The sequence below is a fragment of the Colius striatus genome, chromosome 3, assembly GCF_028858725.1.
Source record: "Colius striatus isolate bColStr4 chromosome 3, bColStr4.1.hap1, whole genome shotgun sequence".
NCBI lineage: Eukaryota > Metazoa > Chordata > Aves > Coliiformes > Coliidae > Colius > Colius striatus.
The window spans coordinates 25,079,499-25,105,568 of record NC_084761.1 but is presented as its reverse complement, the minus strand read 5'-3'; the positions used below and the strand labels follow the sequence as shown (position 1 = coordinate 25,105,568).

The window sequence follows — 26,070 nt, the reverse complement described above, 5'->3', positions numbered from 1 at the left end:
TGCATTCATGCTTGATGAAAATATATTTTCATTATAGTCTCTGTGTTGTAAATATAGAAAATAAAGCAAATCATTTTATGCTACTGGGACAAAATTCTCCACACTTCTTTACTCTTATAATTAGGATAGATGAGCTTGTTTATTGGATAAAATTATCAATTGCCCTTCAGGAGTTTCCTCAGAACCTGCAGTGTGATCCCTGTGAGTTGCTGGTCTAAACTGAAATCAGTGTAACTGATAAATTCTTACTGCTCTTGGTTTATCTGGTAAGTCAAATGAAAAAAATTAGTATTTTCTGCCTAAATTGAGTAGTATTCCTTCTATAACAGGTTGGTAATACTTTTGAGCTTTGCAGTTTTCTTTCTGGTCTTGCATTACTTACATTTAGAGTTGATTGAAGCTGATTGGGAAATAAGATCTGAGCTTGCAAAACACATGAGTATTTCTTGAGAACTTGGGTGAGTCTATGGCTTTTTGAGGTTTGTTTGAGTTATGCCTCAGTCCATTCACTGAAAGTCACATTCCACCATTACAGTGTATTAAGTGAATCAGCCCTAATGGGTCATTCTGCAAATTTGGAACAAGGCTGTAGTGGACATAAGTCTTGTTTACCCTTAGCAGAGAGACTGAAAGAAAAGTTTTCCCCATCAAACAAATATCATTTTAGTGTTCATAACACAGCAACTTTTACAAGATATGGATGTCTTTAAAAGGAACTTTCAGTAAATAAATCCGAACATGCAAGTCAGGTATCTATTATGAAATGTTATGTACAACAAAAATAAAACCCCAAACTTCAGAAACCTTTGTCAACTGAGCACTTAGATTGGAGTTGAAAATTAGTTTAACTATTTTGATTACATTGGGTGAGGTTGCAGGCATGTGACATTGGCCATTTCGTCCTCAGATGAGTTGACTTGGATTTGGTAGACACAAGGTAGTAAAATTCATAAAGACTGCTTTATATATGTTAAATTAATTTCTGCCCCAAAGTACTGAGTGGCACTGCTTTTGTGCTCTCTGCTCACGTACCAGGAAAGAAGGTAGAAGGAGTTCAGTGCAGGACTAGCTTTGCTGTTTGCCTTGTTGTGTTCCGAAAACAGAGTACAAATTTACCTTCTCTGCGTGTCGAGATTTTGTGTAAAGTTTAACATTGCCATTTTTTTTCTGAGCAGGTGTGAAAGTGAAGAGCTTGATGTTGAAATAAGGAATCTGATAGAGAAGACCTCTGAGAACCCCAAACCTATTGCCCAAGAGAGTCCAAACCCTCAGAGAACTTTGTGTTCCCTTAAGGTAAATGCAGAATGCTTTTGCAATGTTCATCTGCCAGGAAAGAACATTCAGAGGATGTTCCCTGGGTGACTTGATTATGCAGTAAACTTTTTGATTTCTGAAATGAAGCAATGAACTTGCTACAGGTTTTTTTTTTTTTTTCTGATACAGCTGCTTTCTGTTATGAGGAAGACTGAGTGGGAAGATATGTTTCATAGTGCTTTAAAAGGTCAGCTAAACTGCTGATTATCCAAAGTGCCACTCCTGGTAGCCAGACCTGGATAACACAGAACCACATACCTGAGAGCACTGACGTTACTCTAGGTTGTCAAATTTGGTAGTTGTTATTTAACAGGATGAACAGAGGTATAGGGGACAAAGATCTTTGGAAGTGTCAGAAAGCCTTTTAGATAAATAGGAAGAAAGAAAAAAATGATGATTCAAACCCACTCTTCTGTGGCATTACAAACAGAAACTTGTAAGCCACCTGCTAAGATGGTTGTCTCTGCTTGCAGTGCACCATGGTTAACAAGCATGACAAACTTGTTCTAGGTTTCCTTCTCAGTTTCCCTCCTCTCCCCTGAAACAACAAGCTGCTTTGTATTGTGCCACAGGAGAAGGAAATTCTCATTTTCTGCAAACCAGGAAAAGGAGTGAGAAGTGTGGAGGAGAGGAGCAAGTCATGAATGCCATCCACCTGCAAGGGGTGACACACTTACCTGCCTATCTGACTCCACTACAGCGTGGAGGGGAAGGAAACCTCTGAAGGCTGTACCCTGAGGCATGATGCAGGAACTTGGTGAAGAGCTGAAGGAAGGATGATTCTCTTCTATGAAATCTGAAATGACACATAACTCCTTTCACATGTAAACCACTATGTCCAAAATGACTCAATACCTCGGGACATGAATCTAAGCTGCACATAAGGAGATGCCCCAGGATCAGACTAGGGGGATTAGAAATGGTGAGAGAGAAGCCATGGGGAAGAATGGAAATTCCTGACCCCAGGGGAGGAACAAACATGGTAAAACAGAAGTCAGAGCAGCTCCAACAGAAAGAGATGTAGGAAAGGATTTAGAGGAGGTGGGGTGGAAAAAGAAAGGATATGCTCACTTCAGCTGTTTTTGTGATGTGCTTAGTGCTTCACACAGCATACCGTGACAATATTTAATCTGTAGTGCTTTTATGCTTTTTGGATTTATAGCGCTTGTTTATTTTTTACTTATGCTTTGAAATTCAACAGCTTTTCACTTGGCTGGTTATTAAGAGCTTGACAGTTGTGATAAGCTCCAACAACCTCAGTATAAGATGCTAGGAGTACATATCTTGGATTGTGTGTTTTGGAAAGGGACGTGGTATTTTTAGTGCCTAGTATACTTTCAATTATGAAGGTCATAAAACAGTATTTAAAAAACCAAAACCTAAAATGCCAGTTTGTGAATTTAGATGCTGGTTTAGACTTAAGATGAAGGAAAAATTATATATTTAGGAATTAGGAAAAAGTTAACAATTAAACGTAAGTATGCCCTTCCCTACAATGTTGATCAATCATAAAGAAGTTATTTGAGAGACACAGCAAGTTATATTTATTCTGTAACTTTTTTTTTAATGCAGTGAGTACAAATTGCATACTGCAAAATGACATTTCCTTCTGAGCTTAAATTGCTTTCAAGACTGTTATCTTGAAATGTCTGTAAACAATTTCTCCTTCACAGTATTTTTTCCATAAATATATATAAAATGTTATTGTGTTTTTTAAGACAAATATTTCAGAGAGTGAACACATAGTTCTGCAGAATGAACTAATTCTCACCACATCCTTCAGCCTATAATTCCTTTATCTGTAGTACTTAAATTGCAGGTTTTCACAGTGCTATGTTCCCTGCTCCACAAGGAAAAAAGGGAGGAGATTATAGAGAAACATCATTACAGGCAGGTGACTGCAATCAGCCTATAGTGTTCTCAGATCCCTGACACCCACATATGATCCATTGGTTTTATAAAAGGGACTTGAGTACCTATGTCCCTGTATGTAGTTTGCCCAGGTGAGCAAACTCACATTCAACTAGAATAAGCTAGACTAAATATTATGCATCAAAATACAAATATTACCAAAAAATACTCATGCAGAGTGTTTTACGTATGTTTAGGGCTTCATCAGGATTTTACACACAATAAGGATGTTTTCTGGGAGAGGTAAGGATGGATAATAGTATCAAATAGGAAAGGAAGAACAGCAACTAAAATAATCTAGTGCGATGTCAACATCAAGTTGATAGAGATGTATTTTATGGGATCAACTGGTAAAAAGCCCCAAAACAAAACTTTCAAGCCCCTCAACAGTTTTGGGTGCAAAGTGAGAAAGAAAAAAAATTCATTTAAGAGTCATCTGTACTTGCAAAAGTTATGCTATAAAACTCAAAATAGCCTGTTTGCTGCCATTACAAATTATCATCCAGTTATTTTTCCATGAAACTGGTATTTGTGTCATCAGGCCTGAGTTTACAAATGAATAAGTACTTGAGTAGCTATGCCCTATGGTTAGTCCATTGGCAATGATGGAAAAGAGTGGATAAGGAAATCCTGAAACAGAAGCCTGTGCTATATTTTACTTACTCTGAAACCATGTCTTGCTCTAATTTAGTTCCCACATATTAAGGCGAACAGTTGCATCTGCATTTATTTTTCTGTCAGCATGTGTACCTAACTGAACAGCACAAGAGTTGAGGCTGACATATTTGATGGAAAATGCCTTTCTAGCACACTTCTCTGGGTGAAACAGGTGGACCAGGTTTAGACAGTAAGAGGTGGATTCTTCTTCTAGTTTAAGAGCTAATTTTATTCTTCAGCTAAAATCTCTGGGTTTTTTTTCCACTGTTTCACCACATACACCAGAATGGAAAAAGAGTTTTCAATGGATATTGTAGCAAGCACTGCTGGCATAATAAAATCTTCAGGAATAAAGCCAAAAGCAAAGCTCAACCCAAATGTTAGCAAACAGAAGACTCACTGTAAGCCACTAGATTTTAACCCAAATAATCTTGGATTAAATCTAGCATCTACAATTCTGCAACTGAACAGTACGTTAATAAAAAAACAACTAAACAAAAGCCTCTGACAAACTTCATAGCAGATACCTGACTGGCCAGGAAGGAAAAAAAAAATAAAGAGGTCATTTTACCATTTTGTCATTATCAAGGCAAGATTCACTTTTATTTGAACCAAGCATTTTAGTGGTTCTTGGATTTATCATGGAAGAGATGAAATTTCCAGAAGTGACAAGTACCTTTCATTATCTTAATGAAGTGCCTATTTTGTAATACTGTAACAAAAGTCTTTCCCAGAATAAAAATCCAGTACTCTGGAAATGAGAATTTTTATCTTTTTGTGATACTGTTGCTTGTGAGAGGATTTGGTGTTGGCCACAGATCCAAGGCTTTAATTTTTCTCCCATTACAAGGTAACCAAAGATGACTAAAAGTCTCTTAGACTCCGAAAGGTCAGATCTTCCTAGTATACAACCTAACATAACTCTAATTTTTAAACAGAAAAACCCCCACCCAATCTCAAAGCTGCTACTAATAGAAATTACAGAAAATCAAATAAATAGAAACTAATAGAAGGCTTTTAAAACATTCGTCCTGCATTGCACTTGCAGGCAGGATTGTGTGCTGCCATTTGTGACACTATCTCCCATGACACCCTCATCAGAAAGCTCAAGCAGTGTGGGTTGGATGAGTGGACAGTGAGGTGGATCAAGAGCTGGCTGAATGACAGAGCCCAGAGGGTGGTCATCAGGTTCGCTGATGACACCAAACTGGGAGGACTGGCTGCTTCACCAGAAGGCTGTGCTGCCATTCAGCGGGATCTCAACTGGCTTGAGAGTTGGGCAGAGAAGAACCTCATGAGGTTCAACAAGGACAAGTGCAAAGTCCTGCACTTCAGCAGGAACAACCTCATGCACCAGGACAGGCCTGGGATTGACCTGCTGGAGAGCAGCTCTGCAAAGAGAGACCTGGGAATCTTGGTTGATAATAAACTAATCATGAGCCAGCAATGTGCCCTCATGGCCAAGAAGGCCAATCCCATCCTGGGATGCATCAAGAAGAGTGTAGCCAGCAGATCAAGGGAGGTTCTTCTCCCCCTCTACTCTGCCGTGGTGAGGCCTCATCTGGAGTCCTGTGTCCAGTTCTGGGCTCCTCAGCTCAAGTGGGACAGAGAACTTCTGGAGAGACTCCAGCACAGGGCTGCCAAGATGATCAGGGGAATGGAACATCTTTCATATGAGGAAAGGCTGCGGGAACTGTGGCTGTTTAGTCTAGAAAAAAGGAGACTGAGGGGAGATCTTATTAACATTTACAAATATCTAAAGGGTGGGTGTCAGGAGGTTGGGACATCCCTTTTTTCTATAGTAGCTAGCAACAGGACAAGGGGTAATGGGATGAAGCTGGAACACAAAAAATTCCATTTAAATATAAGAAAAAACTATTTCACTGTGAGGATGATGGAGTCCTGGCACAGGCTGCCCAGAGGGGTTGTGGAGTCTCCTTCCTTGGAGGTCTTCAAGACCCTCCTGGACATGTTCCTATGTGACCTGATCTAGGTGGACCTGCTTCTGCAAGGGAGCTGGACTAGATGATCTCTAAAGGTCCCTTCCAACCCCTACTATTCTATGATTCTATGACCTTGGTGAGTTTCTGAGGGGCAGCAAATCCTGCTTGGTCTCACTTCCTAGGAAGTTTTTTTCTTACCTGGTAGCTGACTGGCTTATTCCTTCTCCTCACATCAGCCTCTCTACAGGAACTTCTGTCTTCTCACTCCCTGCCAGGCATTCCTGGCAGCTGTGCTCCAAAGTATCTGAAGCTTTTTTTTTGAGTGTGCTCAAAGTGATTGCTGTAAAAGAGGATCTTTCCCCCTTCATCCCAATCTTTAAAGTAATACAAGACAGCTGCAAACAAAAATGAAAGGTAAAGCAGGTACTTTCCATCATAATGATCAGAGCTGCCTGATGAATATTTTGAAAAGTGCATGGCCAATTTTCTACTGTCACTGTTGCCTGTAGCATGGATAAAAACCATAAATGCTGAGGATGATGCTTTGTAGGCCAAGCATGTGAGTATGATTGGGAAGAAAAAAAGAAGGGTAAAGAGTGGGAGAAAGTTGGGTAAAGGTCTTACTAAGAGTCAGTGTTGATTAAGAGAATGTAAATGTTTTAAATTATTATTCAAGACATTATGGAAGTTTTCAGATTGTCAGTCAAACTTGCAGGTGCAAGTAATTTTTCTTAATACACTTAATCACGTTTTGATCAGTTACTATAATAGAGGAACAAAGGACTTACACAGACATAAAAGAAGTATTTTTATAATACACATAGAAATTATCAGCTGCTCTTCTAGGAAGATCCAAAACTTGATCAGCTCTCCAAAGACAAAAAGTAATCATTCTTGTTGTAGTTACTTAATTTTCTTAAGCGACTAAACTTCACCTGCTCATCTGGAGAGCAAACTGCTCCGTTTCTCTCCTTATTTTCCATGTTTACTTGAACTATATTCAAATATAAAGAAAAGTTTACTTGTATTCATTGTGGTTGATGCTACCATTAAATGTCACAGCCCAGCAGCAGGAGTAATGTTATTTTATCTCCTCATTTGTCATGGATAGAAGGAACGTGCAAAGGAAGTGACTTTTGGAGAAAGAGTGGAAGTCATAAGAGATGAGAAATAGATGAAAAGAGAATGTTAAGTTACTTACCCTCATTGTCTAAAATATGATGGGCCTCAGATGGATAGAGGCATGTATACCTTTATATTTCAAGGAGCCTATAAAGAGTAACACAGCTCCATCCACTGCAGATTATGATGTGGTTTTACATGTGTTTATGGAGAAGTCAAAGGCAGTTACACTGCAAGAGGTTACCAAGTTTGTATCTCTCTACTCAGAGAAACTTCCCTGTTTTCTTGTGATTTTTTTTTCATCCTATTCCTTTTCTAAAGCTCAGACCCAGAGATCTTTCCACAGTAAGGAAAGTTATTTTTCTTTCATTTCACAAATCCATCATTATCCAGAATTCCAAGATTAAAAATGACAACACTGTGTACTTTTCTGTTTCACCCTGATTTTGTATATGAGGTCTATGGAACCTTTTTCTTTGTTACACTTTGTTACACTTTCCTGTGAATTTAACTTGGTAAGATTAACCTCTTTTTCCAAATGGGAGACTAACAGACAACTTTAAAGTGTTGAATACCTTGGGTACTCTAGGAAAAACTTGAGTAGCTTGAAGCTGCATTCATGCTTAGGTAAGGTAAGTATTAAACTACAAGTATCATGTCTTTAGGAGAAGAATAACAACACCTGTCTTTTTTCCTCTTTGTGCAGCCTTTCTTCAGGGAAAGTAAATCAATTTTCCAATTATGCTTTACCCCTAAACATCTTGGGGTTTGTATGGGTATGCTCTTCCCTATAGCTGTTAACAGATTCCACTATTACCCCTTTATAAGCATGACTTACTAGTTTTTCTATCATGATAGTTCACACTGTCTTAGTGTCATCTAATACTTGTCATACTTACGTAAATCCTTTTTACAGTTGGAAGCAGGGATAGAAAACCCTGGCCTCTTATTTACCGAAAAAAAGTACCCTTCCTTCCCTTATACATGCAACTTCCTCTCTCAGGGTGAACTGTCCAGTTGATTATGATTTATATGCACACTAAGCAGAGTACTTCCTTGCCTGACTTATTACTCATAGGCAGTGTGCTTCAGTCTTTCTGGGAAGCCCCAGCCAGGAAGGAGGAAAAGGTTAAAATCAACATTCCACTGCTTATTTCTGAACCTCAACTGCTTCCACAGGCAGCACTTGCAAATCTTCTGGGTCTTAATGCAACACTCCTGTTCTTTTAGCCAACATATATCTGTTTCTTTGCTCTTCTTCCAAAGACTTGTAGGGAAACAAAGGCTCGAGGCCATCTTGAATGCACATGGGCAGGTGTGAGTGACATGGAAGCCACCGCAGACCCACCAGAAGTAAGTGATTTCTTTGACCGTCTTCTGAAATGCTGTCTGATTAACAGCAACAGCTTGAGCTGGTGCAGGTATCATGCATGTCACTTTGTAGATTGACAGTTACAGGCTCTTTTTTTTGTTCGAAAAGATTTGATGTAGATTCCATCTGAATGATTTACACTGTTGAAGGGTGGAAGGACATGTTAGAACTCGTTTTGGATACAGCATTCTTGGAAAGAAGACTTTCTCTAGTTTTGATTTTTTTGTCCCTAAAAGAATATGGTCATTTTAATTTGTTGTTATACAAAGGGCAGAAATAAATTTATTTTTGAGACCCTACAGCTTCTGTGAACAGTATTTGGGTCATCTGTGCCAAGTGTATATATAGCTGTTGGGTTTGTGAGTTGTCTTACTCATTTCGATAAGACTCTTAAATACGCACTGAAAGACATCCCTAAGACCCAGATACTGAAAATCATTCAACAGGTGAGTAAATCCATTGACTGCCTGGTAATTGCTTCAGATACTTTGTTAGATGAACTATTCTACAAGAAGAGAGATTTATCATTCTCTGGCGTGGAAGTTAACTGTTCCACATAAGAGCTCAGCAGGACTGGCCATGGGGCAAATATGTGGTCAGGGTTTTTGCTTGTGAAAGGACATAACAAAACTGTTCTTTGATTTTGATTCTTTCATCTTCTTCATTGGTATTTGGCATTATATTCTCTAACTAAAGAATATTAATTTCTTTCAGGAGATTTAAGACCCTCAGAAGTGCTCATAGGTTTATTCTGGTTTCTCATATATTACTTGAGAATTAAAAAAAAAATCCCTGAACATAATACATTTTATTTTTATGAACATGTATTTTTTTTTTCTAGTACAGTTCCCTTGAGATATAGAGACAACTATATATATTTCACTAATAGATCACACGTTGTTTTCATGACAGTCTGTAGAAACTTCTTGGAAATTATGATATACAACATTGCCATTATAACAATGAGGATTTAGCTGCTGTTGTCCTGCATGGGCAAAACTCCACACTTCAAAAAATGGAACAGCTGAATACAAATTTCCTAATTTCTCCAAATGGCCTATTTGTTTTCTGTATTGCTTATTTTGAACCCATTGTGCTAAAGTTTATTACCTTGGGCCTACAAGCACTTACCAGGGGCAATACTACTAATTATTCTAGTTCTTGTAAATTATTTTCTTATGCCCACTTCAACTTGTGCTCAACTTTTGTGGCTTGTCATACTTGTTTGTACTACCATCTGCAGGACAATTAAAATCCCATTTTGTGTTCTGTGTCTCAGATGGTACAAATAGACATAATTTTATTTCATGTGTATAATGCTTCAATTAAAACACAGGCTAAGCAGGGTTAAAGCAGATGTACATTTCGAAATCTGTTGTCAGCTGGTGTATAGGTGCTGAAATAAAAGTGCACAATATAAGAAAATGTTACTGTTTCAGTTTGTTTACATGAGAAGGTAGATGAGAGTTTTATACCACAATCTTGATTTGAAGAGAGGATACTGAAAACATTCATTTTTGAATATGTGTTTTTTGCAGTCAAGGCATGGATTACTGACCAAAAAGACCGTATCGGCCAATTCTCTGCAACAACAGATCCTCTCACTGGAAAGACAGAGACGAGAGGTGATCTTAAGCTTACCCTTAACCTTTACAGATATAACCTCTAAGTTAGGCATCACAGTATCAGTATTATGCTTGGGAGAGGAAATCACTTAATGTATTATCACTGTTACTCTGTTTATGGTGCAGTTGATTTTACCCACTAATCCAGCAAGGCCATTATTTTTCCTGTTGGAATCTCATCCTGTGCTCTTTTGAGACAGTTTCTATGTGGAGACTTACTGCTTTGCATTTCTTCACAACCCAAAGTGTGCAAGCTCTTAAAATTATGTTTAAACTACTTCCTATAATACTACTTCTCTCTACCAAGCTAAGCAGAGTTATATTTGGAGAAGTGTTCCTAAAAACAAGTGGTGACTTATGGTAACATGGCTGTGAATCTAGGAGACCGGAGATTTATATGATACAAATGGCAAATTTTCATAATGATTACTAATGTAAAGGTCAGGGAACTGCCATGAGTAGTAACCAGTGGTGTCTTCATCACAGGTAGCAGTAAACTGGAAGCCTTCTTTTGCTGAGCATCCTAAAGAGTAATCCTATATCCTACAAAGCAGAGTGCTTCAAAGGCACATAATTGGCCATCTCCATTAAAAATTCATGCACACTGACTTCAGATGTGTGGTAGCGAGAAGGGCAAATAGGGTTTGCACCCAGTAGTAATTGCAGTCAATAGAAGTCTGCCCTTGTTGGAAGTCAGAGACCCTCTAGAAACTAACAAGAGAGTCCTTTGGCCATTAGGAGTTGCAGCTTGAGATTTGTATAGTGTTGCAAATGATTCACCTGTACTTTATTCAATATTTTCATGTTTCTTGAATGTTGTTTCCTGAATGTTCATATACTTTAACTGAAATACTAAAGCACTGGCAGATGGACTATAGAACTTGTCAAACCTTAAACTTGCTTTTATTCTGAACTGAACTGTAAGATAATGAGGATGTGAACAGTCATAGCTGGAGGATTAGAATGACAGTCTATTTTTCATTTATTAGCAGTGTTGAAATAGGAGTTATTTACCATGACTTCCTGCTATTTACAGCTTCTGGAGGTGAACAAACAATGGGATCATCATTTTAGAAATATGAAACAGCTTTATGAAAAACAGGTAACGATACTGACTGCTTCTGTTGGAATATGTGTGCCACCTGGTGATAGTTAAGCCGGTGCTTATAATTTCTTTGAATGCTAACTTCTATAAGCAGAGAGACTTTTTTGTTTTTGAGAAACTGCTCTGTACAAACTCTTCATTAAAAAAAGAATTGTAAATAAATACTTGTAATTTATTTTTTTTTCCAAGATCCCATTGGCATAGCTTTCATTCTTTGCTTGTGGCTGACATCTTTGCTGCAGACATTATACTCAGCTGCCTAATGAAGCAGACTGCTTACAATTTTGCCTGGTATTCCAAAAACCAAGTTGATTTCAATGACTGACACATCTCATCTCCTGTTTCCCTCTGTGAAAAGGAAGGTTGTGGAATGACCTCATGTGTTTATCAGGAAAGTTTTCTGTCTAATATTTCCTGAAAGATTTACTGAGATCTGGATAAATTCTTAGATTTCCCCACACACAAAGAGAAGAGGAATTTCAATGGATCTTCCTCATTTAATATGGGACTGTTTTATGCCTCTGACTGGATCTTTTGGGTGTGCAGCATTGCTGAGGGAATCCAAATTGCCAAAGATAAAAAAAACCCCACTAAAATGGAAAATTCCTTTGGATGGACAGACCCGTGTTAACTCTCCTTTGGCAGAAAAATAGCCCAAGACCCAACTGGGTCAACACAGAGAATCCTCTCTGGATTGTTAAAAGTCTTCACTACAGACAGAATAGCAGAGCTTGGAGATGGGGATAGGAGAGTCAGTGGCTGGAGACTTCACACGCAATCAGATCCACCCCTTTACACCAATCTGCTGAGAGCTGAAAGTGTTTGAAGTCAACCTCAAGATGCTGTGCCTTTCAGGATCCCCAGACAGCCCACCATGGTCTATTACTTGCTTTTCAGCTGGCAGAAATGAAAGCAAAACTGGATGTAGCAGAGAGGAGACTCGGTGAGCTGGAGGAGAAAAGACATCAACAGCATCCAGAAGATGAGAGGTTGCGAGCCCTGGGTGGAGAGAGGCTGTTGCAGGAAACGGTAGGAGGGTGCACTCTGTTACCCTATTGATGATCAGCGTTGAACTCTGTCTTGCCTTTCCTCTTGCTCTGCTTACAAGTGGCAGGGTGTAGGTTGTCATACAGCTGTGAGATGAGATTGTAGCTTTGGGTGCTTTTCAATATTGCACACAAGGCAGTGGGTGATCATTGTCTGATCAGAAACTATATATAGAGAGACTCATTTCAATAGTAACTGTCAGAGAGCTCAGTATTAGTGTGCATGGGGGAGTAAAGAGCAGATTGATATGAATACTGCAGAGATTTCTTGTTGTTCATTTCAGGGTGAATTTCTTTGAAAATGCTATAGTGATTTCAAATGGAATAGGATCATTGCAGATGTTACACAAACTGCTTGGCAATAAATGCTTGAAGGAATTAATTCATCTCCAGACACTCACATTTTTGTATTGACAATATAGACTTTCATATATGTGCTGGCTATCTCAGCTCCCCAAAAATTTTTGTGATGAAATCAGTACTGTTATTAGGGCTGAAAGTGCCTGAGCTGATTAGTCAGTCACTCTAGGGCAAAGTTTACCTCACCCTGTGGGTGGCTGGGCATCTCTCTCAGGGCTTCATATGCACTGGCTATGTGTAGGTATTCTCATCTAAAGTTAGATTCCGAAGCTGAACTCTCACCATGGTAAAATCTCCAACCTGAGTGATTGGCCTAAATATGTTCAACATATACACAAAGCTTTGTGACCCATTTTACAAGTACCACAGAGTGGTGACTTCTATTCTCATTCTGCTTCTTGGTATCATACACTTCATAATCTCTTGTAAGAGTTTCTGGATGCTGCTCTGATGCCTGAAGTTGGACTTTTTCATTTTCTTGGTAACATGAAACAAACCTGGAAACAAATGGCAGTCACATCACTTCCAGGCTCAGGTAAGATATAAGGGAGCTGCTGCAGGGAAAGAAATGTAAAGCCTAAGCTTTTATCTTCATAAGCAGAACATTCATCTTACTTGTCAATTAAAGTATGGTCTTTAGCACATACTTAATTTCCAGCCAGTAGGATCATTTAAATGTTTTAAAGCAAACTTTGTTGTTATGTACTATCTGAATCACTACCTGTGTTTGCTCTGAGTGTGGATTCAGTAGGAGGAAGTCCATCTTCCTGTTCATGTTACTAACATTTTTACTACCTGCCCATAAGATAGGATAGCTGTGATAGCCCTAGCTACCTTTTTGAAAAGTTAAGCAGTACACTCTCACAGGTTTTTTACTACAAACATGTGTAATGAACTAATTGACAGTATCATCAAAGAGTCTCTTACAGGGGAGCAGGTTAATCTGCATGGAAATTCAGCCTTAGATCATCAATTTCTTTACAAATGTTATACTCAGCCAATAAGTGCCTGTATTTACTCTGAATTTTGGATGTCATATAGGGGTGCAGGAGATCTATATCTTTTCAGTTGTAGCTACTAAAGTAGAGATTTTTGAATGAGCAATGTGGATTGCGACACTCATAACAGCTCTGCCAACTAAAATTGTCCTATGCTGTCCATGGGGCAGGGTGAAGAAGAAACCAGGGAATGATTCAGAAAATGAATAAAGACGAGTTCAGCTTGAAATCACGTGAGAAGATGTAGTATAGGCCCAAGCTGACAGATCTGTTGTGATTAGATTTTCATAGATTCATAAAATCATAGAATGGTAGGGATTGGAAGGGACATTTAGAGGTCATCTAGTCCAACCCCCCTGCAGAAGCAGGTTTACCTAGATCAGGTCACACAGGAATGCGTCCAGGTGGGTCTTGAAGACTCCAGAGAAGGAGACTCCACAACCCCTCTGGGCAGCCTGTGCCAGGAATCCCTCACCTTCACAGTGAAATAGTTTTTTCTTATATTTAAGTGGAACTTTTTGTGTTTCCGCTTCATCCCATTACCCCTTGTCCTGTTGCCAGCTACTGTTGAAAAAAGAGATGTCCCAACCTCCTGATATTGGCTTTATGCTGTTTATTTTGTTTTATTTCCTGCAGCAACTAACCTTCCTCATACTTGCATTTGATTTTACATGTGTATGTATATATATATGTGTGTGTATGTCTTTTTTCTTTTTTTTTTTTTTCCCTCAAAGTAACAACCCTTTCTTTTATATTTTTTATTTACCTTCTGTAGCCACAGAGCTGGGATGGTTTGTACAAAGCAATTGCCAGAGCAAAGCGATAAGATATTGGTTCTCTACTTGCTTGTCTAGTCCAGCAGCCTGACAGTACCTTTTAAATTTGTTTACTCAAAGTGGCAGTTCTCTAGGTGCTCTGCTGAGCTATTTAGCAGAACCAGCAGCAACAAACAACCCTGAGACAGATCACATGCCACTGCTATTTTACAGAGATTTTATTTATTTATTTATTTAAAAGAACCTGGAAGTGTGGTTCTCACAGAGCAATACTGTGAGCTCTATCTGTCCCCATGCCCTCCCTGGCCCACAGAGGGAAACTGACTGACTGGGAGATAGTTATTTTTTTGTTGTTTTTCTTTCTGGGCATGACTACAAACTCATAGACAAGAATCAAAGACCAGCCTACTCACTTGAAAGTCTAGGTGCCATAACACCTAAGATTCCATGTTCAATAAGAAGTACTAAGATGTAAGAATTCAGATGTTTCAAATACCTGAACAACCTGGAAATCTTCAGTTATAAATGGTGACGTTCCTGAAGGTATCAGCCTTTGATATGTGTGCTAGGAGCTAGGAAAAGACTATAGTAAAAGTCTATATGGATTTAAGTGATTTGCTTCTCTCTAATATCTTACATACATACCTGCACATCTTAGCTTCGACTAGCTCCTGGTTGAGTTTCTATACTTAATGCAGAGATACTGTGCTAATCTTGCTCAGTTGTTTTGAGAAAACAAAATGTTCCAACGAACTTGGAACAAAAGAAAATAAAGGTACTGCATGTGTAAGCAACTGTTTCTCGAGAATGTTCTTCGGTGGCAACACACTTCTCGTGAGCCCAAATCACAAATGCCTAGTAGCTGAGTTCACAGAGATATGACCGTTGCACAGAAACAGAAGTGGAGTCCTGTATGTGTGGTTGTTGAATCTAATTATTGATCACATAAAGCAGATTCAGAAGAAAAACAGAAATACTTTCTTTTTCTTTTTTTCCCTGTAGAACAGGCCATTCTGTTTCATAGGGCTAAACAGCTTTGGTCTAAGACACTTTGGCTAAAGCGGGCTAGTGAGGGGTTTATTGCCCTGCAGGAGAAGCTCAACCAATACCATTTGCATCAGAGTCTGATTCAGATCTTAGCTCCCCTCACTGTAACTTGAAAATAGCCAAGCTGAAAGTGATAGAAGAGAATCAAACTTAAACTTTGACAAATTTGTCCTAAGAATTCCTATATACCATCTTGAAAGACTAGTGTGTAAATCCTGCTGCAAGTGGAGACATTTTCCTGGTAGTTTGCTGGGGTGGCAACAGTGTAGACACACATAGTAGGCAGGGTCAAGCTCAAGTGAACAGCTGTGATGGAGTCAGAGAACGGAGATTTTTAAGCCTTGGTTGGTAGCTTCATAATTCTTGAGCAAACTGAGACCCGCCTCAGTCTCTCATGAAGTGGAATAAGTCCTCAGACTGTGATACTAAGACCTGGCTTTGTCTTCAATGTTGTATGTTGTATGACACTGGGAATAACTATCACTTCACCAGCATTTAGGCCTGGCTATACCTGTGTATAAGAGTTACGTAGCTTTGGAAATCTGTACTGTACTCCTCTGCTTGGACTGCCAGCTTTTTCACGCCTTTGTGAAACTGTAGACTGTAGAGACCTGGGATTTAGTCTGGTATATTGTCTCTGTCTCATCATATGGTGAGTGGTCAAAACAATTCCAACAGACTTTATCATATATGGGTTTTACTAACCATCTGCCTTCCTGTTGCCTCCCTTCCCAGCTGTGTTTGGGACAACAAAAATGCAGCACATCTGCCAGACAGCAGATATTCTAAAAATTGTTCTGGAAAATGATTCCAGCTGCATTTCAGCAGCGTTTCTGTATTTTTACATCCCAGAAAGAAGCAAAGGTCCTTAGTGAAGCTCTCCATGAAATGAAGGAAGAGAACAAACTCCTGAAGCAGAAGAATGCCTCAATGATCAGAAAGAAAGAACACTATGAGTGTGAAATAAGTCGTCTCAATAAGGTATGAACAAGAGTGAGCCACTGACCACGACATCTTCCTTTAATTCTAAGTCTTCTGTTATCAAGCAGTCATGCTACCAGATGCCTATCTTTTCATTCCTGGGTGAACAACCTGTTTGTGGTGGCAAACTCATGATCACCATTCAGGAACTGCGGAAACAAGAACTGTAGCTAATACTTGTACGTTCTGTTCTTGGCAGGTAGTAAAGTTGCATTGTAAAGAGGAAAGTTAAGAGAATCTGTGACTTTTCTTGTCAAACCTCTCTACATGTCATATCTAAGCTCCTTCTTCATTCTCCCTCCTTAGAACAAACGAGAAATGGCATAAAGATGAACTTTTATGCTTCCAGAGAAACATATTCAGACAGATTAAAACCTGTGGTTTTACATATATTCTGTGTTTGAGACATGCTCTTGTCTTACTTTTTATATACATATACATATATATATATATTTGTACATCCAAGTATTATGTCTATATATGTCTCATTGATGAAATTGATGTAAAATATCTAAATGGGTTTGAATTTTTTCTAACTGTGGGAAAGTAATAAATTTAACTTTATTTAATCAAAAGGTCACATTAAGCAAGGGATGTTTTCTAACAATTTTGTATTTCATGGTGAACCACAAACATTTCCTGAGGAAGTGCTCTGCAATAACCATTGCTGTGTAAATATAAGTGATACACAAACTAAAAGGCCACAATATGCGAAAGTCAAGGCAAAAAATAATGTTTCCATATTACAAAATCTGAGACGATATATGATATCTATCTCCTTTTGAAATGCATTGCCAGGACTTGCTCAAAGCCCCAGTGTAACTTTCATTCAAGGTCTTGTTTGTAAAACAACTTAATCAATGTTTTATTTTACTGTCTTATGATGGAATCAGAACTAAGATGGGTAAGTAGACTATTCTTTTAAAGGAAACATCAATTTCGTATAACACACTTGCCCACGAGTAATTTACTGATTTTTCTGTGTATTTGCTTCCTTCAAATCTCACATCATGAATCATGTAAGACTAGAAGGGTGCTCTGTTTCCTTTTAAGTCTAGTTCCTTGTTATTGCAGGTTCAGTGACTTGAAGTTCTTACAAATTCTCTGAAATAAAATGTCTTTTTCCTTAAAAACGTATAAACTCTTTCTATGGTGCTTCTGTTGGAAGGTTTTTCTGGAACTACAACCCTTTTTTCATTAGATGCTTTCATCTGTTTCAATTGGGCTGAGTTTATTCTGACCACATGATATTCATTTTTCTTCTGATAGTAAGTGTCAAGCAGATCTGCTTTGCTACTTGTGTGAAGTAGATCTGTCCTGTTCCTGAAGCAGAACTGTCCTCCAGTGAAAATACAATTGCTTTCAGGGCCACTTGCTCTTTTCCTATAGCTATAGAAAGCACTTTTGCTTTCATTACAGGACGGTTTAGCTAAGCTGACCCAGCTGTTTTGGTCCTTTAAAATAAAATTATGCCTACTAATAAGCATGTTTTTTCATCTGTCATTTTAAACTGCTTAGTTCTCAGTTTCTGAAAGACACTACTGCTTGTTTCAAAGTACATTACCATTTTACTTTGAGTACATTGACCTTTTTACTTTTGGCTTCATTCAGCTTTGAACCAATCATCCAGCATGCCCAAGTATAGAGTCTGATCTGATCTTGCTTTGATGTCAGCAGCTTGAAAGCAATGCTGCAATGCCATAGTGGTTTGTAATGCTATATCCCAAGATTATTGGCTTTCCTGTGGCTGTTTCCTTATTCAGCATGTAGTTCAAGTATAAGCCAAATTTCTGATTTACAGCAAAGTTATGAAAAATCATTTGTTATTTAAACACAGGTTAATAATATTTGTTGTTTTTTCCCCTGATAAAATCTGGTTTGTATGAAAGACATTAGACTAAAGAGTGTTTTACTAAATCCCATTCACCACTACTATAAGGTAATTCTTTTCAACAGTTCCTCCCAAGCCTAATATACTGTTGAGATTAGGTTAAGAGGTTTCTAGGTCATGGATCACTTATTCTTTTCATAGTTTTGGCAACCAAGGTAGTTATTTTTCAGTTCCATTTTTGGTATTGAAAAATTCAGAAAACCTCTATGCTGCTTGTCTTGCAAATTCAAGTTCCATTTCTCACTATTTATGAATGAATGTTATTGAAAACCACAGTAACTTAAAGCTCAGTTCAACTCTGTGAGCTTCTTCACACTGGTTCAACTTTCTTGCTGTTAGCCATCCTGATACTGCCATGATACCCTACATTATTCTCCTTATTGGAAATATTGTCTTTTAGTCTTGCTTATCTGTGTAATGCCTTTCTCCTTGTACTCATTTTTTTGTTGAAAAAGAAATATAATTATATGTATGTATTTTATAGTTTAATTTCTTTTCTAAGAAATGTATGTTTTCTAACATACAACTTAGTATGACTGTCTCTCTTACCCTACTCTGTAATCTGAAAACTACCAAAAGTAGTAGCATTGGTTGCGGAGTCTCCTTCTTTGGAGGTCTTCAAGACTTGCCTGGACGTATTCCTATGCGACTTGATCTAGATGAACCTGCTTCTGCATGGGGGTTCGACTAGATGATCTCTAAAGGTCCCTTCCAACATCTACCATTCTATGATTCTATGATTTGTTGAAGTGAAATCTGTTCTCCAGTTCCTAAAGGAATTTTAACTTTTCTTGAAATTATTCATCTAGGTATCTCTTGGAGTGTTGTTTGTTTGTTTTTTCCCAGCTTCCTTGAGAGTGGATTTTCTGGGAGGGTAGGGGAGTGATTTGGTTGGGGTTTTTTTTTTACACTTTGACTCGTAATGAAGTAAAAATTACCTGAAAAAAATTGCATACAGAATCAATTACTGAAAGTGCCTGGAAATTCTTTGTCATTTCTCAGATTTACTAATTTGAAATTACAAATCTTAGTTTCACGTTTAAAATAGATTATTTACTTTAAAGTTTGAGTGTCTTGTGATCATTTTATTCATACTAGTTTTTTAAACCATTGCAACATTAATATCTTAATTTCTTCCATAAATGACTCTAAAACAGCCCCACATTTTGTCAGTTCATAATGATGGGAATTTTGAAAGGAAAATATTTCCCTTGTCTCTGTCCTCAGCAGTATGCTTAACCAACCACATGCCTGAGAAAGGATATATATGGGTTGCAGTCAGCCAGAGGACATATCATATATACTGCGATACTGTCAGACTCCACTGCCTCTTACTGCTGCTGGTAATCTATGCCCAATCTAAACTTGTTTTTTTATCTGTCAAAGTTGGTTTTTATTATTTGTTTTACTATTTGTTCAAGGCACTCAGCAGCGGCTCAAAGGGGTGAAATGAGGATTCATCAGTAAGCTATCTGTATCTTCATCCTCCCATGTTTATGTTCAACTTTACTTATGTATTGACATGGCACTTTGCCACTATTATACTAACGTCAGTTCTGCACAGTTCTTAGGGACAGTAGCTCATCAGATAAACCTACCTTTTCTCTTCTATGCTTTCCACAGAAAGTGAGGGGGTTTTTTTGTTTATTTTGTTGGCCTTTTGATAATACCGATCCTTGAGTTACTTTAGTAAGGCCTTTGACACAGTCTCCCATAGCGTCCTTCCAGAGAAACTGGCTGCCTACGGCTTAGATTGACCTACTCTGAGCTGGATGGAAAACTGGGTGGATGGTTGAGCCCAGAAAGTTATAGTGAATGGAGTTCTCTGAACTGTTTTGTTTAACAACTTTATCGATGACCTGGATGAGGGAATCAAGTGTACCCTCAATAAATTTGCTGATTACACCAAGCCGGGTGTATGTGTAGATTTCCTTGAAGGCAGGAAGACTCTTCAGAGGGACTTGGACAGGCTGGAGTGATGGGCTGAGGCCAATCACATGAGGTACATCAAGGCCGGGTCTGGCGCTTGGGCCACAATAACCCCAGGCAACGAAACAGGCTTGTGGCAGAGTGTCTGGAAAACTGTCCAACAGAAAAGGGCCTGGAGGTGTTGGCTACCTGAATATGAGCCAGCAATGTGCCCAGGTGGCCAAAAAGGCCAATGGCATCCTGGCTTGTATCAGAAACAGTGTGACCATCAGGACCAAGGAAGTGATTGTGCCCCCTGTACTCGGTACTGGCAAGACCACACCTTGAATATTGTGTTCAGTTCTGGGCCCCTCACTACAAGAACGACATTGAGGTGCTGGAGCGTGTCCAGAGACAGACAACAAAGCTGGTGAAGGGTCTAGAGAACAAGTCTTATGAGGAGCAGCTGAGGATGTTTAGCTTAGAGGAGACTGAGAGGAGGTGTGATCACTCTCTTCAACTACCTGAAGGGGAGCTGTAGTGAAGTGAGACATTGATCTCTTCTCTCTAGTAATGAATAATAGGACACAAGGAAATGGCCTCAAGTTGTGCCAGGAGAGGTTTAGATTGGACATTAGGAAGAACTTTTTCACCGAGAGGGTTATTAAACATTGGAACAGGCTGCCCAGGGAGGTGGTGGAGTCACCATCTCTAGAGATATTCGAAAGACACATAGATGAGGTGCTGAGGGATATGATTTAGTTTAGTGATGGACCTGGCAGTGTGAGGTTAGTGGTTGGACTTGATGGTCTTAAAAGTCTTTTCCAATCGTAATGATTCTGTGATTCTGTGGTTCTTCTGCCTGGCTTTCTCCCTATGCCTCTTCTGCCTCCAAATTATCTACCCTTCTCTGCTTATGGTATGAGTGGAGTGTGGCCAGCAGAGAGAGTTGGGGATTGTTGGCAGGAATTGAACTTTCTAAAATGAATGAAGTTAGCTGGGTGCATATCATGTGAGAGACATTGAAAAGTACTGAATGGGAAGTATTTGTGCTAGAGCAATAATAATATATATACATTTAACTGTGGTATCTATTTATAGATTGAAGGGATAAACATTCTTTAAAAGGTATTCCAGTCCAAGGACAAACTGTATATATAATACTGTTAAAAATAAACAAAACCTATGGTAGAATTTTACTTAGAGTGTTACTAGTGTAGTGTGGAACTCCCTCTAGTGACAAGCTTTGGAGACTACATAACTTCTTCTCAAACACAATTTACTTTGGTTCCAGTTGAAGAAATTTGTACTCTTAGCACAAAAAATGTTTCAGTCAGACTTTACTGTAGTCACACTTTTAGGCCATCTTTCAATATTGCTTTTGTGTTCTGGGTATTTTTTTGTTAGCCTGTTTTTAGTCTCAACTGAGTTTAGACATCTTTTTCTCAAATTCTGAATTGCACAGGGAAACGGTGTTTCTGAATGAAATATTCAGCTGTGATTTCCATAAGTAAATATTGATTATAGTTGTAAGTAAAAAGCATAGTCCCCTAAATGATGCTGTCATTTCATCTGTTTGTTTAGAGAGTAAACATTCCAAGAATTTCAAAGGATTTTTAAATGTGACGAATCTCTGATTAGTAATTTTGTTGTTTGACATTGCAGGCCCTTCTGGATGTGTTGAAAAAGCAACACTCACCTGTTCTTGAGAATCCTTCGGAGAAGTGTGACAGGAACAACCTCGAAGATATGAGAACCCAACTTGAAGTTCTCAGACAGCAGGTGAGAACAGCTGGAAGTAAGCTTGGATGGATTTCATAAAGAATAATTTTGCCCTCTCTCCCACGGACTGTGCCCGGTAGACAAGCTATGTTGAACTTTTGAAAGGAAGAACCAGTTTAGCCGTAGCTCATTCAAATGGTGTTTCCTAAGATACTGTCATCACAGCAGTGTCCATGAAATGAAATAGTCCTTGCAAAGGACTGGGGCAAGGACTGGTGTAGGACTTGAAGCAGCAGAATGGCTTTCCTGACTCTTGAAGGCGCCCTGCTAGATCTCTGCTAGGGGCTGAATTTTATACAGAGGGGATGCTAAACTTCACGAGTTACTGATTTTGTCTTCTCCTTTTTTTCTCAGACGTCGAAATCTTAGTGACTTGTTTAAGAATCCTAGTCTCAGAAAACTAAAGTGTTGGCACTGCAATTTTTCATAGCGTGAGGCAAAATATTTGCATTGCTAACCTGCATACCAACCACTAAAGAGGTTTATTTTGTAAAATCTTTGTTCTGAGCAGTCAAGTGCTTGATGCACTATTTTTCTTTCCATGTGAAAGAATCTTTTTAAAAACTTGATACTTTTCAGATAAGTTTACATTTCAGTTCTGTCATCCTGGATAGTGTTAGGGTTAACATTATTGACACACAAATGGATGTGATCAGAATGGGAATTTTATTCAATGGGAATAAAATACTTGTTTCTGTCACGTTTGACAGCAGAGCCAGATTTTGCTCTCCAATATAATGCTTGCCACATGCTAGAGAATAAAACCCTGCACTTGATTGTGCAGTAATGAGTTATTTCATTCTACACAATAAAATAGAGTAAACCATTTTTTTTTCAGAATTCTCCTGGGGTATCAATTTTATGAATGTATTTTTCTAGTTGTATAAATCTAGTCTGGGATTTATACTGTGAGCCTAGACTTCCTTCTGCATGAAATGGAGCAGAAGACTCTAACTGTATGATAGAGAGACTCTTGGGACAAACAGCAACGTGACACAATCTCACCAGATCTTGGCTGTCATCAGCCCATCCCTGGCCACGACAGAAGAGATGAAGGCATTCATTCCTTAGGAGGTGTCCCCCTCTCTCAGGGCAGCAGAATACACAGCAAAACTGTGACCAAGCGGTTCCAGTGCAGCTTCAGCAGACTGTACAGCTGGGGAGCAGCAGGGAGGTGAGGTAAGAGAGAGGGAAATAGGAGGCAAGAAATAAGGAAATACTGAGGGAGAGATGTGTGCAGATTGACGGGAATATAAGAGACCTAGATTCCTGTAAGTTATAGCGTTGCTTCTGCTTCGTTGGGTCAGGGGTGTGCATGGCTCCTCCAGGCACAGACTCCGGGGCTGAGGCCTCAGGTGGCCACATAGAAAGCCTTTGTTTCTTTCACACAGTGTTATTGAGGAGGGAGTTATATCTAGTGGGGGAGTATCAGGTCCAAAAAAAACCTTGCCAAAATTAGGTGCAACAGACGAGATGTGAAAATAATTTATGGAGGCCTGTGTTAACTTTTTTTACATCCTCTGAGGTATTAACATTTTTTTAGTCCTTTTGTGAACTCATAGTGCTGGTGCTGGCAAAAAGAAAACTAGATCTGTATGACAGGCAGGGCATGAGCCATGACAAGCGAGTTCTTTGGGAACAGACTGTCAGTGATCTTTAGTGACCTACCAAGAGGACATAAAGCGACTTCTGAAAGTTTTGATGGTGGTTCCAACTCCAACTTGCTTTCGCTGTTATTTGTCAGTGCCACCAACCTGCAGCTTCTTACCAAGTGAATACCTGCCCCTTAGCTGCAGAATTAAGCCATCCAGTTTAACACCAAGTAATTTATGAATTTGTATTTTCCTTCTGAATCCGTGCACTCACTGCTTGTGCCTGGACTGGTCAGATATATTTTAGTGGAATGAAGTGCTATGATTCCTAGTGAGAGAAAAAAGAGCTAAGTCATTGCATTCTTCAGTATCTGAAAGGCAGCTTATCTCCTATGAACAGGGTCTAACCTCTGTATTTACATTTTGAATTGTGGACATAACATTCCCCTCTGCTTCTGCACTGAAGTGGCTGTTCTTTGGGCTGCAGTTTGAGAGAATTAGGAGTCCTATACTGCAGACAAAAGGTACATGGGCAGTTATTTTTTCCACATACAGTTTCTAACATCTGGGGCATAATATTCTTTTACATTTTTTTTATCCCCAGTGCTCTAGCCAAGGTCTAAATTCCTTGACAGTCCTGACTAGTCCAAGTCTTCTGGTCATTGATATGTGACAGGGGCTCTAAATATTGTAATTTATTCTTCACAGATTAGTCCTTTGGGTCACATCTTGATTAGACAGCAAGTGTAGTGGGTCAGGTAAAGCTGCAGACTACTACAAAAGGCATAAAGCAAAGCAAGCTCAAGGCCAACAGTATTCAATGGGCTGTAAAAAAGCAGGATGTTATTTGATGATAGCAGCTCATGGTTAACTTGGATAAGATGATAATGTTCTGTCAGACTGCGTCAGTTTTTTGTGCTGTGCCAACACCTCCCATCTCTACCTGGATGCTAGCTGCTTGCATCTGAGACACAGGAGGAAATCAAAAGTGCTCAAAATTGAAGACAAAATTAGAAAAACTGTTGGTAAAATGTCCAGCTATTGTTTCTCACTTGAAAAGATTAATGTATTTAGTATTTACTATTTATTTATAATATTCAAAACTGGTATCTGCCAGCCAGCCTTCTAAATTTACACGGGTCTGTGAATGCTGAAGCTATGAACTGTTTTGACTGATGGGTGCCATTGGAGAATAGCCATTACTTGGCCATAAAAAAAGATGGGGAAAACTTTTAGTTGTAGGATTATGAAGAAGAAGGTTCCTGTTGAAATGCATCCCACCCCTTGACTGGTGTTTAAAAAGCAACATCACATGCTTTGTCATAATGATTGCAGGTACAAATATATGAAGAAGACTTCAGAAAGGAGAGATCTGACAGAGAAAGGCTTAATGAAGAGAAAGAAGCATTGCAGAAAATTAATGAGAGATTACAGTCTCAACTGAGTAAACTAAACTCTCAGGTAGGAGTTAAAATAAATTAATGTTGCTAGCACATGTGTATTTTATTCTTATTTTCTCACTTTCTGCACAACCCAAGGCTTTCTGGCTTCCATTAAATGACATTGGATTTTATATGAGGTCACCACCTGGCATGAAATCATTCTAAAGTAATGCAGTAAGAAGATGAGAAATGGTTAGAGATTACTTCCAAATTAATTAGATAAAGGGAGTATTTATTGCGAAACTCTTCAAACATATCTTAAAATGGAGGGCAGAGTGGAGGGCAAAAACAAATCCAAGGGATTGTTGATTGTTTCACTGGCACTTGATATAAGAGTTGTAACATCAAACCAACTTCTGAAATAAAAAGTTTCTGTAATAAATCTTGACCTCTGCAGTGAAATTCGTGTTAATATTACTGAAGGGGAAAAAAATTGTCTCCATTCAAATTAGCTGAGCAGCCGCCGCAATGATTTTTTTGTTGCAACATCCTTTTTATCTCTTCAGAGTACTGTCAGTATTCTGTTCACAGAATTTCAGGAAGCCATAGTAAAATCATGGCATGCAAAATTCTGAGCTTTCTCAATCCCCATTTAAAAATGATGAAACCCCGAGGTTTCCTGTCTTGACAAAATTGTGCAATGTTTAAAAGGATGGATGATTGCCAAAATGTTCTGTGATGATTTATTGTCCTCTCCAACATTGTTGTGAAATAGAAACTTCAGCATTGGCTTATTCTCAACCAGCCCAGGCATCATTACTGGTAGGGTCTTGAAATATCATCAGAGGCAAGATGTGTCAAGTGCCCCTCACTCCCATCGGCTTCAGTGAGGTTGAACAGCAGAATGGACATCCTGGGCACTGCTGCAGTAAGGTCCCAGACTTGTCAGTGCTTTTATGGGTACTAGGAAGCATTTTATACAAGTGTAATAATAGTAATGCCAGTGGGAATGCCATGATTTACCACTGAGGGTATCCCAGGCATACAGAAATACCTTGGACAAATCTGTTAGCATTGCATGTGGTAACTCTCAGATATATTTCCCCCACTCACCAGCCTGGTCCTGAGTGGTTCAATAAGGTAAAGGAATTTTTTTGGTAAAATACACAAAACTCAAAGACACCTTTCTGTATATTTTTTGCATTGTCTAGAGACTGTAAAAGGTGATTACTTGCACAACCCTTGCTGCTCGATGGCT

The 26,070-nt window shown here is 38.8% G+C and overlaps 1 protein-coding gene across 1 annotated transcript in view; it reads left to right on the top strand.

The window, feature by feature from the left end:
• The window catches only part of TNIP3 (TNFAIP3 interacting protein 3), a 57,555-nt gene that overhangs the window by 17,324 nt on the left and 14,161 nt on the right, over positions 1 to 26,070 (top strand). Inside the window, exons 3-10 of the mRNA XM_061993823.1 lie at positions 1,176 to 1,293; positions 8,214 to 8,300; positions 9,858 to 9,944; positions 10,981 to 11,046; positions 11,947 to 12,078; positions 16,129 to 16,257; positions 21,722 to 21,838; positions 24,766 to 24,891. Coding sequence (XP_061849807.1) covers positions 1,176 to 1,293; positions 8,214 to 8,300; positions 9,858 to 9,944; positions 10,981 to 11,046; positions 11,947 to 12,078; positions 16,129 to 16,257; positions 21,722 to 21,838; positions 24,766 to 24,891 — 862 coding nt within the window. The remainder of the gene's footprint in view (positions 1 to 1,175; positions 1,294 to 8,213; positions 8,301 to 9,857; positions 9,945 to 10,980; positions 11,047 to 11,946; positions 12,079 to 16,128; positions 16,258 to 21,721; positions 21,839 to 24,765; positions 24,892 to 26,070) is intronic.